General features: G+C 45.1%; 1 protein-coding gene across 2 annotated transcripts in view; it reads right to left on the bottom strand.

The window, feature by feature from the left end:
• The window catches only part of WIPF3 (WAS/WASL interacting protein family member 3), a 91,019-nt gene that overhangs the window by 22,161 nt on the left and 54,584 nt on the right, over positions 1–14,274 (bottom strand). For both annotated transcript variants that reach the window (XM_023639447.2, XM_023639448.2), the window contains 2 exons: positions 5,205–5,337; positions 3,022–3,153 (listed from right to left, as the gene is read on the bottom strand). In XM_023639447.2, coding sequence (XP_023495215.2) covers positions 3,022–3,153; positions 5,205–5,337 — 265 coding nt within the window. The remainder of the gene's footprint in view (positions 1–3,021; positions 3,154–5,204; positions 5,338–14,274) is intronic.

Genomic DNA, 14,274 nt, shown 5'->3' with positions numbered 1-14,274 from the left:
CAAGATGGAGGAACCAAGCAGCTCCCTAAGCAAGGTGAGGCCCACCTATATACCCAGTTCCTGGATGAACTTTAAAGGGATAACAAATTTGAGGATCAGAATCAGCCCCTGCATAACCAATCCCAACTTTTTAAGTAACTGAGGACACCATGTATCCAAGATTCAAAGACCCTCAGGATGAAGCAGAGAGCCAGCAGCACCCACTTCAGGTGAGACCCGTGGGAGAGAGAGGAGCCAACAGTGTGAGTGCAGGCGAGAAAGCCAGGCAGCTGGGGACCAGCGGGGAGAGAAGGAGAGTGGGTGCCGAGGGAAGGGAGGGAGGAGGTTTGCCTTCCTGACACAAATGCTAGCCCTAGAAATCCAAATAGAAACACGAAAGGAGACCGTGAAGCGGGTGGGGAAAGGCCTGCTCCGGTGCATCAGGGAGGCTTGCTGATACGAACGGAAGCAGCTGTTAGAGCCTGGGGATTATCAAAAGGTGAAATATGTCTTCTTCCTTCAATGTGTGTATGTTTCCAGAAGACCTTGGGTTGCATTTCCATGCAATGGAAATTACACAATCTGTACACACCAGTGATGTTTACTCATCACATCTTATTGTGACCATCCCTCGGAGCTCTGGGCCAGGGCCACATTACGACTTTCCAAGACCCTGGGCACTTTTGCCTTTGTGGGCCTCTTCCTCTTAAAAAAAAAAATACTTAAAATTACATTTTATGACTGCATTGGTATAGAGACAAATATAATCTTTGACGCTAAAAGTTCATGTTTCTTTTCAGGTTTTAAAAGAAATTCAAACATTATCATGGGCCCCTAAACGTACTGTGAGCACCAGACGCTGTGCTTTCTGGGCCTGATGGCTCTAAGGAACCATACTACCACTCACACATTCCATTCAACAGTATTCACTGAGCACCTATCACGTACCAGGCATTTTTAAGGCAGTGGACCAAACGCAGTTCTTGCCCTCACGGAGCTTACGTTTAGAGAGAAAAGACAAAAAATTAAAAAAAAAAAAACCCAGTATATATGTAATATGTCAGATGGCAATAAGGAATACAAAAAAAATAAATCAAGGTAGAGGGGATTTGGGGTGAGGGGGTGGCACTCGTATTTTATATGGGATGAGAAAAGCCTCACTGATAGGTTGACCACTTGAGCAGAGACCTGAAGGAAGAGAGAGAGTGAGTCATGTGGACACCCGAGGAAGAGTGTTTCAGGCCAAGGGAACTGTCAGTGCAAGGGCCCTGTGGCAGCAATATGTCTGGTGTGTGCAAGAACAGTAAGGAGGGCAGTGTGGTTGGAGTGGAGGGTGTGAGCCAGCAAGACTGGTAGGCAATAAATTGAGAGAGGTAGGGAGCAAAGGCTGAAGTCCTGTTCTCTGAATGACAAGGGGGCTGATGGGAGAGTTCTGAGAGAGGAGAGCCGTGGTCTGACTTACTCTGACATGGCACTCAGTCTATGCATCTACCTATTGGCTCTGTCCTTGAGTTTCCATTCCGTAACAGGCATCATTAGTCACTTCATCATAGATTTCAATCTCCTCTAAAGAGATCAACTCTTGTCTTCACATAGTGGCTCAAACATCTGACACTTGTGTCCTATTAGAGACAAGTAAGAATACTGCTGTCTTCCTTTGGCTGGTCTCTGTTAAAACTTGACTGGGGGTTATTTCTCCTATCTTTATTTCTATGAAAAGAAACTAGTGGAAGTTTTATATCCCAAAGGATGTATGTTTGATACCACTCAGCAATTTTGAAAGAGGGCACTGAGGAATGCTAGGTCTCTTTATTCAGGAAGATCTCAGCACTTTCTTGCCCGCCAAACCCTCGGCCAAAGCGAGGAAATGAAAATGGCCTCTGAGAAGGTTCAAGTTAGACCTCAAAGCATCCTAGAACCTGTATCTTTGCTGGACTTTACCAATAGGTGACAGCAGCAAATGCACCCATAAGGTCAAACAGCCACAGAGGCCACTGAGAAGGTTAGCAAGGTCACATGGTAGAAGATTCTATACCGGGAATGTTTGGGGCTTGATATTCCCTAGATTAATGAAATTCCTGGAGTTTATTCAGCTTGCTGGCTAAAGTGCCAGCAAGGAAAACACTTTTTTGCACACAATAAATATATATTTGCCGAATTTTAATGCAATACTTTCAAAATATCTGATACCCACTAAAACACAAATGATTATAGTAGATTGGTTGCAAAAATGGCCTCAATCATCCACTCACTCCTGATTTCATAATCTTTGAAATGTGATTTTGCAGCTCTTCTCATTAAAAGGTGAAGTCTTTTTCCCCATTCTTGTCTCTGGTCTGGCCTTGTGACTTGCTTTGGACAAGAGGATGTGGTAGGAGGTAATGCTGTGCCATTCCAAGACTAAGCCTCAAGAGACTTTATATACTTCCGTGCTGTCTGTTGGAACCCCGCCACCACCATGAAAACAAACCCTGAACAGTCCGCTAGATACTGAGAGACCATATAGATTGGTCACATCAGTTGTCCCAGCTGAGGCACCAGAGGTGTAAGAAATATAAGGTTAGCAAAGCCACCTACCCAACCTATAGATACTAGAAGGAGTCCAGTTGAGACCACCCTAAATTGCCAACCCATAGAATTGTAAGCTAAATAAGTGGTTGTTTAAAGCCCCTAAGTTTTAGGGTGTTTTGTCACACAGCAATACCTAACTGATATGATAACTGAGAAGCATTACAACTCGCACATTGCCCATGAGCCCACAGCAATGTCACTAAGATCTTCTGTTGTGAATTACATCTTCTGTCTATACTTTGCAATGTGGGTCATGATCACACCATTGCTGAAAACTATACACTATGGCAATTCATTCTTCAGTTATTACAATGGGATGATTTAAACGGTCCCTTGAGAACAATTCTGTGCTTTGGAAACTTCCAGTGCTTAGGCTCCCAAATACACGCTCGTACTGTGGGGATGGCCCCATTGGTTGTATAAGTTAGGGAGATAATGATCACAAGGCAGCCATTCTGAATTCTTCCTTACCTGCTGCATCCCTCTGGCCTGCTGGTCGCAACACAGGAAAACCACCAGCAAACAGATCTCCCAGGGCTGGGGGTGTGCTTCCGCCTCGAGAGTTTGCAGACCCTCCTCCTTCTTTGCTGGTTCCTTTAGAACCTTTAGAGAGAAGAGGCAAGTTGAGGAAGACCTGTGAGCAGAGCTGAGCAGCCAGTTCTCCCCCGGGGCCATGGTCTAACACTGTCCACCACTAGGCAGCCTTCCCATCCTCCCACCTGCACCATCACCTTGCTAGTCAGTGTCTTTCCTAAACACCCGCTGCCTTGAGCTCTGCAAACTCGTTTGCCAGGCCTGTCTGCTACCCACTCCAGGCCTACCGGAGAACCGACCATCGGTGGCTGACCACTCTGAAAAGTGACCCAGACAAAGGGAAGTATATACTGCCATTTAGTAGATGCCGATGGCGGAACTGGCAGCACCTTTCAAATTAGAAAACCCAAACACGGTAGGTACAGAGCCAGCCCTATTTTCGACTCGATTGTTGTTGTGGAAGGACTAGACAGAGAAAACCCACAGATTTAACTCAGTCAGTCATTTCAGCTTCTTGTCCACAGAGCCTGGCCCAGAACTGCAAGCAGGAAGTAATGGTCTGCAATGATTTGTGCTTCGGCATTTTCCTTCTCTGTCTCCCCAGCTCGCACTCCCCGAGCCCTGTACGCTTCCCTGAGCCTTTTGTTTCGTGGAAGAGAAAGCTCATGAGCCCCTGAGGGGAGGTGTCGCTCATTCCACCCTCCAGGTGTGTGTGATTACTAACTACGTAAAATGAGAAGACATTCAGCCTAGACAAGAATTCCTGGCAAAAAGTGTTCACAGCCTGAAGCTAGTACACACAGGGAAATTAAGGCACAGTATAGTCAGATTATTCTGAGTATTAATATTAGACATTACCTACGCATTGGAATGATTAGGAAATGAGTGTTCCAATAAAATGGCTTAACCAATTAGACAGTGGGTCTAACCAGAAACTAATTTTTATTGTAATTGTTGAAAATACTTTAAAAATAATTTGTCTATCCTTGTGTATTAACATACATAACTACAACTACTAGATACAATTATATTTTTAGGACTATCTTTGAGAATTATCATCATGTACATTATTGAAAAGTATATGAAGACATAACATGTTACATTGATAAATAGTTTTGCATATATTATTTCAATCTTCAACAGTCTTGACAAAAAAAAGAGCAGATATTATCGTCACCCCCATTTTGCAGATGAGCAAACTGAGCCTCAGGAGGTTGCCTGGTGGCAGAATCAGAACTCCACGTGGGTCATCTGACCCCCGCACAGGGCGCCTTTTATGCTACCAAACTCTAGAAGACAGAGAGAGCTATTGTCATAGGCTCCTGTGAGAGAATTCAGAATAAGTCTTTTTCCTTGTGAAAAACAAAAACTTTGCATTTTTTAACTTGAGACTTTCATTTTTGAGTTTGAGGGCTCTGTTGACACAAGGTGAGTGATCTTTAAATGTCACCTCACAGTGGATAGACACAAAGTGGTATAGCCATACAATCAAAAGGAGTGAAGTGCTGATCCGTGCTACAACGTGGATGAACTTTGAAAACGTGCTGCTAAATGAAAGGAGCCAGTCACAGAAGGCCACATATTGTATGAGTCTATTTACATGAAATGTCCAAAATAAGCAAATCCATAGGACAGGAAGTAGATTCAGTAGTTGCCAGGGACTCGGGGAGAGGGGGAACGGGGAGTGACTGCTAATGGGGATGGGGTTTCCTTTTAGGGTGATGGAAATGTTCTGGAACTAGACAGACATGATGGTTGCAACCACATTGTGAATGTATAAATGCCACTGAATTGGGCACTTTGAATGGTTAAAATGGTGAATTTGATATTATATTTATTTTATTACAATTAAAAAAAAGTTATCTCACCATGAGTGTTTTTGTCTTTTTTTTAGCATTTCGAGAGTGATGGAAGATAAGCTAGAAAGCATCTGCAGACTTGGAAGGGAAGCTCTGAGTCTCTCATCCCTGTGGCCTGTACATGGGGCAGGTCTGAGATGGCCCCATGAGTGTCTGGGGTAACAAATGTGGCCCCTGCCGTGAGCAAGCCAGGGGTGTCTGGCTGAACCTCACACGGCCTGCTCTTGGCTCACAGCAGGCCTGGCCCAGATGCCCACTTACTCTCGATTTGCGGTGCACTGCGGTCATTGATCTGCGTGACTTTTCGTAGGCGAGTTCCTTGCTGGATATCAGCCAACAGTGCACTCCGACCTTTGGGATCCGCCTTTCTCAAGCTGGAAGTGTCCGTACTTACCTGCAAGGGAATAAGAGGGGTTTGATTATAATTGCATATAAAGCCAAATGTCCTGTCCGCTGGAAGTTTTCCTCCTGTAGTTCTCTGCCTACCCTGCACCATTCCCAGGGCACATCTAACTAATGCAGTTACCGACAAGTCTTGGTGGAGACACCCCCTTCCCTGGGGACCCAATGGACTCTTTCTTGTGCTCAAACTCCCCTAAGTCTTAAGGAGCCCTAATCACAGCCCCTCTTCTTGCCTCCTAGGTAAGCCCCACCCACAAACCTGGGCTTCCGTCTGTGTGTTCCTGACTCCTGCTCCCAGGTTCTGAATGATCACCCTGCCTGGTGTCCCCAGGTCCCCTCCTGGACTGAATCCTTTACTAACCTCCAGATGACACGAGTTGGTCCTGTTGCTCTGTCTTGCCCTGGGCTGTTCTCTGGAGTGGTACTAAGTTGGGCTCAGTCCCCAGTACTCACATCCTCCCTGCTGTTGGGTGGCCCATTGTGTCTCATAACTGAAGTTGACTCAGCCTCCAGGAGCTGGTTTTGAGGGAGGGATGGTGGCCTTTATGTGATCAAGGAGCAAAGAGGACAATGGGGGAGCTCAAGAGAAACTGGGGCTCAGAGGGGTCATAAAATTGGGAAGAAAGGGAGGCCAGGTAATTATAACAAAGGTTCAGCGACTGCCTACTTCTCTGTGCCTGGGTGCCTTACTTTAATCCTCACCAAACCTTGTGAGTTTCAAGGGCATCTGCCTTCCTTTTACAGATGAGAAAACCGAGACTATGAAATATCCCTTCAAGGTCACAGGGCTGGATCAAACCCAGATCTGCTGAATTCTAAAGGCCATGTGCTTTTCACTTTGCAACACTATAGCCATCAAGGTCATGCTATGGTTAGGATAAGTGTCCCAGAGACTGCTACGATGTTTCATGAATATATTTGGGAGAATGACCTTTGTTCTAACTCTGCAAGAAGCACTGAGGTCCAGCTGCTTCACTTCCATGGTAGCTTGAGCTGACACGGCAGGGGTCTCCAAGACTATCAGAACCAGGGAGCCCAGAAAAAACATAGGCAGGCCAGTGGCAAATCAGGGGAGGGGTGAAGGTGCAATGGAAGACACAGCCAGGAGGAGCCACTGCAGTCAGAAGATACCACGTGACCTGAGAGCTGGTTACACATTTCTCAAAGCCATAAGTACTTCTTAGCGCCTGCTGTACAGGGAACACCACGTGTCTTGTGTTTTCAGCTTACACATCACCACTTCGGAGGACTTTTTTGACCCCTGATCTAAATAAGGCCATCCAGGATCTTTCTTAGGGTACCATATTCCTTTTTCCTCTGTAACTTTTATCACAGTGTACAAATTTATATTTATTTTTCCCTGTGGAAATTTTTCATTTGTGGTTATGGATTTAAGGTTCATCATGCCCACAGGACTCTCTATCAGGAAGAGGATCTTGTTCGTTCTGTTCACCAATGTATCTCCAGAGAGTAGAACAGGACCTAGCCCCAGATGGACTCAATAACTATTTACTGGACAAATGCATGAGTGAGTGAGTGAATGAACTAGACTCAGGATGTATAATACACTGACCTTAACCTCAAGGGCATATGCATGTACCAGGCAAACAGGACACACATGCGAGGAGGTCAGCCGCTATATAACACAGCATATGACCGAGCGTCCATGTGAGTCCTACAGAGAGGAAGATGCCCAGAGTTCAGAAATAGTCATATTTATCAGGCCAAGGAGGCTGCAAGGAAAATATGAGACCTTAGATGGTCCTTAAAGTATAGACAGGATTTACAAATCCTTGCTATAGCCACTTTATGTTCTGAAAAGGACAAATCAGGTTTGCTGACTAGACAGTCACAGACTCTCGTTTCACAGACTAGAAACAAAGGCAACTGTGGTTTTAGCTAAAATGTGCTGAGTCTGCATTTTCATTGGCTGGCTCTGCTGCACTGGTTTGAGGGGCACAGCTTCAAAGTCGTGTCTTTTTTGCGTGTGTGAGGAAGATTGGCCCTGAGCTAACATCTATTGCCAATCTTCCACTATTTTATGTGGGGCAATCTTCCTCTATTTTATGTGGGATGCCACCACAGCATGGCCAGACAAACAGTGTTGGGTCTGTGCCCAGGATCCAAACCTGCAAACCCTGGGCCACCTAAGCAGAGCGCATGAATTTAACTACTATGCCACCGGGCCAGCATCCAAAGTCGTGTTCTATGAAGATTTTATTTTTCCTTCTTTTTCCCAAAAGCCCCCCAGTACATAGTTGTATATTTTTAGTTGTGGGTCCTTCTAATTGTGGCATATGGGACTCCACCTCAGCGTGGCTTGATGAGCGGTGCCATGTCTGCACCCAGGATCCGAACTGGCTAAACCCTGGGTTGCCAAAGCAGAGCACACAAACTTAACCACTTGGTCACAGGGCTGGCCCCCAAAGTCGTGTTCTTATTGCATAGAAACATGTTGTTTGAAGGCTTGAGAGGGGCTTGTGGATGATGGTCAATAATAGAGCTATGTGCAAGGGGCCCTAACCCTAACGTGATAATTTTTTTAGGAATGCATGTATGAACGCACACCTACAGCAGGTATTTCCCATACAATGTGATTTAAGCCTCTCTCTCTAAAACATTAATATCAATAAGTCATTTTAAACTGTAAAAGTTTTAAGATTGTTAAAGTCTCCTCTCATTTTATTTATAAATAATTAATGACAGGAATAAGAGACCAGCAGAAATACCACAGACCCTAACCCAAGAGAAAATGGAAATTTTTGTAAAAATCTGGCATTACAATCTCAGGCATGTATTATGGTCAGGGATTTGGGGGAGAAAGTGCTTTGTAATTTGCTTCCCAGTTATAAGATAAACAACGTAGTGAATTATAATGATAATCACGGCCCAACTCAGGTGACAGCCTTGGGGAAGGCGAGGGTTAGAATGGTGCCTTCTTCTGTTTAAGGAAGCAACTGGAACAATGAGCAAACCCTATCAAACCTTATCCATAACAACTCCCAGGGAGGGGTGGGGGAGTCAGCTCATCTAATTTAGACTCAAATTTTTATTTATTACCAAAATGCATCCCCTGCTCTCTGAATTTGCCCCTCCCAGGCTTTTCAGGTGAGGGCTACGAAGAATGTTGTATGTCCGAGGAACGATGATTTTAATTTTAGTACCTACTAGCACAGTACTTTCTTGACGGTTCTGCATGACAGATATGTTGATAAGCTTCTTCCAGGCTGGATCATGAGGAGGATATGGCAAGTCATCTCATGTTTACATAATATAGTTCAACCGGCTGGACTAAATTTAGCATTCCTTCTTGGACTTCTCAGCTTTCTTTCCTGCTCCACTGTCAGCCCTGACGACTGTCCACTAGAGGGCTCTCCCTCCCCTGACATTAATATGGTTTCCTTCGATCCTCTCCGGTGAGGTAGAAAAGAATGAATAACTTCCTGGCTAAAGTGACCATATATATTTAGGTTTAATGGGTTTGTGCCAAAGGACATCTAAGGACATTTGTTTGCACATTGTAGACTACATTAGACAGTGACAGTCATTTCTACTCCATCTGCAATATTTATTAATTCAATCCTAATTTGCTTTCCTAAAAATCTACAACCCTAAGAAGTCTTGTTACTGAGGTTACAAGACGAAGAAACAGGAAAGAGACAATTTCCAGACATTCACTGCATCTTTTATTCCTGATTATGGGCAGCCTTACTAAAAATATAATCACTGGAGAGAAAGCCACGCCTGGACACTTCTCTCATGACAAATATATCCACCAAACGTGCCCCTCCCCCCAAAAAGACCAAGAAACCAAAACATCACTTCAAGTTTGCTCTTGCTCTTTCTGGTTAACATTGTTATGGAGTGTGACAATTTACTGGGTTCCACACCAAGCTTTTGTTGACTCGGTTCTCCTATAGCCAGCTTCAAATGAAACAGCCCTGATCCTAAAAAGATGCCAAGGAGCAGAACAGTGACACCAACGAGCCCATTCGTGCTCACAAAGGCTGAAAACCGAAGTGACTCAGTAAGATTAGAAATACAAAAACTGAAAGACACTACTAAGACAGCAAGGCTGGTGAGGTGTCTGTCCTCCTCGCTTGATAAATTATGAAAGCTTCTGCACATCCATTTGTTGTTCCAACAAATGAGTCTATCAGGTTTCAGTGTAGTTTGGGGGAAGGGGATGGCAGTGGAGCCCAGATCAAAACTTTGAAATGCGTGTCCTCCTGATATCTGCCACCCTGCCACCATATGCCATTACTGCAGCTGTCTGATACTGGTATCTATGAGAAACACTAATAAAAATCTAGCCAGTGGATCCAAATCCAGCGGGTCGTCTCAAGGATGATCTAAGCCCTATCATTTTCATACTATTTCAGCCTTGCAGCCTCCTAAAAGGACCTTCTCCAAGGTGGCTGTTAAACCTAAAATTAGCCCTCGGGTTTCCAGGCACACAGGCTGCTCATTATCCCAGCCCTCAGCCTCCTCCTGCCTCCTCCAAACTTGGGGCAGACAGGTCTCAGCAGCCAGGGTACTTGTCGTTCATCATCAGATCTGAATCCCAAGCACAGCCAGAATGGCCCTGCCTCCCTCCTGCTGCCACCGTCTTCACGTAGGAGAACACAGAGAGCCAGCGATCCAAAAGAGAGACATGGAATGTTTTCAGAGAAAACAAACTCTCCCCTGTCAGGCCTGACACAATGTTCTCTGTACCCTCAATGTGCATAAGTCAAGCTGTTCCAGAATGAGGCATATGGAGATATAACAGTTTTATGTCTCATTTTCAGAAGTCCAAATTTGCAATTACAATCCACAAGCAAAATGAATGGACGCTTTAACCTCCTTTTCTAAAGCCTGGTTTCATAAAACAACTGTGTGCAGACCTGTGACTGTTACTTAGAGAGCAGAGCTGCCTCATAGGGTACCACTTCTCTTATCAGGAGGTAAACAGAATTAGGGCCCTTTCTTTGGAGCTCTAGGCTATAGGTGAGTCTGGTCCTATTCTCTACACCCACAAAGAAGTCCATCCATCAGAGTCATCTTATCAACAAGCATGACTTTGGTTACTATACGCTGGCAGCTACCTCCCTGCCCGCAGACCTGGAGGCCATGTCAGACCCTTCCCTCTTCCTCATTCCCAATAACCACTCAATCACAAACTTCTGTTGATTTTTCCTGAGTGCCTTCTCTGGAACCTGGCTCCTCTTCTCCATCTCTGTGATGCTAACTTAACACAGGCCACCATCACCTCTGGATTCTACCACCTGGTCTTCATGCCTCCTGTTTTGCCCTTCTCCACACAGCCGCCAGAGTGATCTAAGGGACATGTCTCTTATCATGTCCCTCCCCTCCATAAAACTCTTTGCTGGCTCCCCACTGCCCTCAGGATCAAGTTCAAATCCCTTTATGTTGTGCAAGGCCCTTAGTGACCAGCCCAGACCTTCCACTCTGAGCGTTCCATCCCGGGGTTCACCTTTGGACCTTAGCTGGAGCTGATCCCTCTGCTCTTTTCACACTTGTCTCTTGGCTGTTTTCCAGGAAGCCTCCTGATCCTGGAAGGCCAGAAAAAGAGCCCTTTTTTGTTGCTACAGCAATGTGCTTACCCCCAGCAGGGCATCTGCCACCCAGATCATGTCACTCTGCTCAAAACCTGCAATGGTTTTCCATCTCATCTGGGATAAAAATTTCAAAGTCCTCATTAATTTCGTCTGCTGGGCTTGAGTGCATTTCTGTATGCTATCCTGAGTTTACCTATAAATGCCAGCATTTTTCTACCCACACCAGTGTTATAAAGCACTTCCACTGTATGGCAATCCCTCCCTAATGACAAGTTGTACTTCTGGTACTCATTTTTAGCCATAGTGAGAATTTTAATTCCAACCTGAATTTCAAGTCCCTTCATAGGAAATAATCAGAAAAAGAGAATACAGGTTGGGAACAGAAAGAGTAGAAATAAAGAAATATGGGGAAAGAGGGATCTGCGATGCATACAAACAGGGCCCGTGGGACAGGTTTTCAGAGGCAAGGATTAGAAATTGAACTACCTCAGAGCCATAAATTTAAAAAGGCAGCTAAACATATGGATGGGACACTGGACAAAAACACACCTTTTTAAAGCAAGTCATGGATATTTTATCTGCACCAGAGCAAAATGAATTTGTAAGTAGTTCATGGAAACTGCTGGAGAGAGGAGGCCTGAAAAGATGGTAAGCAGACATCAGTAGACCAAACCCCTTGGTTACTAATGTAACCCAATAATATTTAAGATTTGAGGGCTGACTCTGTGCCAGGCATTTGGTTAGGAGCAGGGGATACAGTATGGGTAAGACTGCCAGCATCCTGTTCTCAGGGAGTATATGTATGCATGTATGTATGTATGTATGTGTGTGTGTGTGTGTGTGTACATGTGTGTGTGCGCATATCTTCCTCATTATTTATTTTCTGGACCTAGACCTCTAAGCTGGTCTCCACAACTCTGATCCTAACCAATCTTTGAGGCTGCCCTCAGATGACTGTATTTAAAGCGCTCACCGTCTGACTCTCCTTCTCAAAATGCTTCAGTGACTCTCCATTCTCCACCAAATTAAGGAATCCAGCCATACTGCCCCAAGGAATCAGTCAACCTTATTTTCTATTTCTTTTTTATTTTTTGAGGAAGATTAGCCCTGAGCTAACATCTGCTGCCAATCCTCCTCTCTTTTGCTGAGGAAGACTGGCCTTGAGCTAACACTCCCCGTGCCCATCTTCCTCTACTTTACACATGGGACGCCTACCACAGCATGGCTTGCCAAGCGGTGCCATGTCCACTGCACCTGGGATCCCAACTGGCGAACTCTGGGCCGCTGAAGCAGAATGTGCGCACTTCACCACTGCTCCACTGGGCCAGCCCCTTATTTTCTATTTCTCGATGAGTTATAACTGCTCTGGATCTCTCCGTGTTGCTTCTCTCCTTCCAAGCCTGTGCTCACGCTCTGCCTCTTCCGGGAATGCTCCCCCCACCCCAGCCCTGTCATACCTGCCAAACCTTTTACTTCTCTTTTAAGATTTACATCAAAAAGTTTACCTTACAAAATCTTTTCATTTTTTAAACTTCTTCAACTAACCTTTTCCTTGTACGATCCACAGCTCCCTCCAAAAGCACATTGTAATTCTCTACAGCACTATTTGTATCTTGCCAAATATTATAGCTTTTATATATAGTTCTTTCCCCTTATTTTTGAGTGGAAACTCTTAGTGTGCAAAAATGAAGTCATTCCTCTTTTAGCATCAGCATATCCAATTTCTCTTTTTTAAAACAGTGTGAGCAATCCATCAGTATTTTGTTGAAATGAACTCCATATAAACCCTGGCCCCTGGATCTCTGACATCTGTCTGCTCCAACACAACGCACACTGTGGGAGGAGAAGCTGCTGCCTTACAGTTATGCCACAGCCCTGATTCTACAAACCGTCTTCACACTTTTTATCCATTGGTCACTCTCTCCCTGGAAATGGGAGTTCAACTCAGCACCATTCTTTCTTTATTGAGGATACCATTATTTCCAGGCTTGTAAGATTAAAACTTAAATTATGAGAAAACCTGATTTTAAACCTACATTGTTCCTGGAAAGAACAACCTTGTAAACTAAAAAAAAAAAAAAAAAGGCTAGCATCTAGAGTTAAGGGCCAGCCCCGTGGCATAGTGGTTGGGTTTGCATACCCGGCCCGGTGTTCTCATGTTTGGATCCTGGGTGCAGACTTACACACCGCTCGTCAAGCCGGCTGTGGTGGTGTCCCACATATGAAATGGAGGAGGATTGGCACAGATGTTAGCTCAGGGATAACTTCCTCAAGCAAAAGGAGGAAGACTGGCAACACGTGTTAGCTCAGGGCCAATCTTCCTCACACACAAAAAAACAAATAGTTTGCTCAGTGTCTCAAGAACGGGTTGAGGTTTCATATCTTCTATTTCTTTTAGACAAAAAGTACTACTAAAAAGAAACATGCCCCCTTCCTAGCAGACTAATTTGCAAACTAATGAAATAACACTACCGGTCGTCAATCCCAGCTTGCCCTCAGGCATTACTCTTTCTGTTAAAGGCTTTCTTCCATTCCTCCAGGCTTGCAACCTACCGCTCCTTCTCTTTCATTTGAAATAACCAGCTTTCTCTGAGCCCTGGTTCCTTCTCTTTACTGTGCACACAGAGGTGATTTTGGAGTCTAGGTAAAGAGGCTGCAACATGCAATGACAACAAAAGCAACAATGAAAAGAAATGAGAAGGCATTAGTATGTGCCAGGCACTGTTCCAAGTACTTTACAAGTACTAATTCATTTAAAGGGCACTTGAACAACCCCATAATGTGGGTACTAGTTAGGAAGATTACGTCCGGTTTACTGAGGAGGCACAGAGGGGCAAGCAGGCCATCTACTACAAGTAAGTGGAGAGTAAAGGGGCACCCAGGCCAGTCAGGGTCTCTAAACCACCATGCTGCATAGCTTCTAGTAGTGACATCACTCAGGACAATAGTGAAGGGGAAACATCCAGGAAACACATGGCAAGCCTGTGGCTGGGTGGGGAGTGTCTGATTACCCTCTGGCCTGGGACCATGGAAGACGTTGCTTTGCAAGCAGTGTGACAGCCAGAGCAGGAAGGAAGGGGCCGGGAAGGGTATCAGAAGGAAAAGGAAGGGTGGGGAGAGAGAGCAGGTGTCACTTCTAAGAAGGCTGGGGCCCGAGGAGCTAAGTGCTAGGCCTTCGCCAGGGCCAGAAAGGACAGCCAAGGCTGAGGGACGGACTCTGAGAACAGGCTGATTAGTGCATTAAACGTGAGCCAGCAGCCGTCTTGGCAGGGGCGCTGAGCGCAGTTCAAATGGAAAGTGTGCATAGTAACCTGACGCTGTGAGGCCGATACCCTCAACTGTAAATTGCCCGTCTACCTGAAACTCCC

This window comes from Equus caballus, chromosome 4 (assembly GCF_041296265.1).
Source record: "Equus caballus isolate H_3958 breed thoroughbred chromosome 4, TB-T2T, whole genome shotgun sequence".
NCBI classification, from domain to species: Eukaryota; Metazoa; Chordata; class Mammalia; order Perissodactyla; family Equidae; genus Equus; species Equus caballus.
Note: the sequence above shows the minus strand (reverse complement) of the source record. Positions and strands in the feature narration are given on the sequence as shown.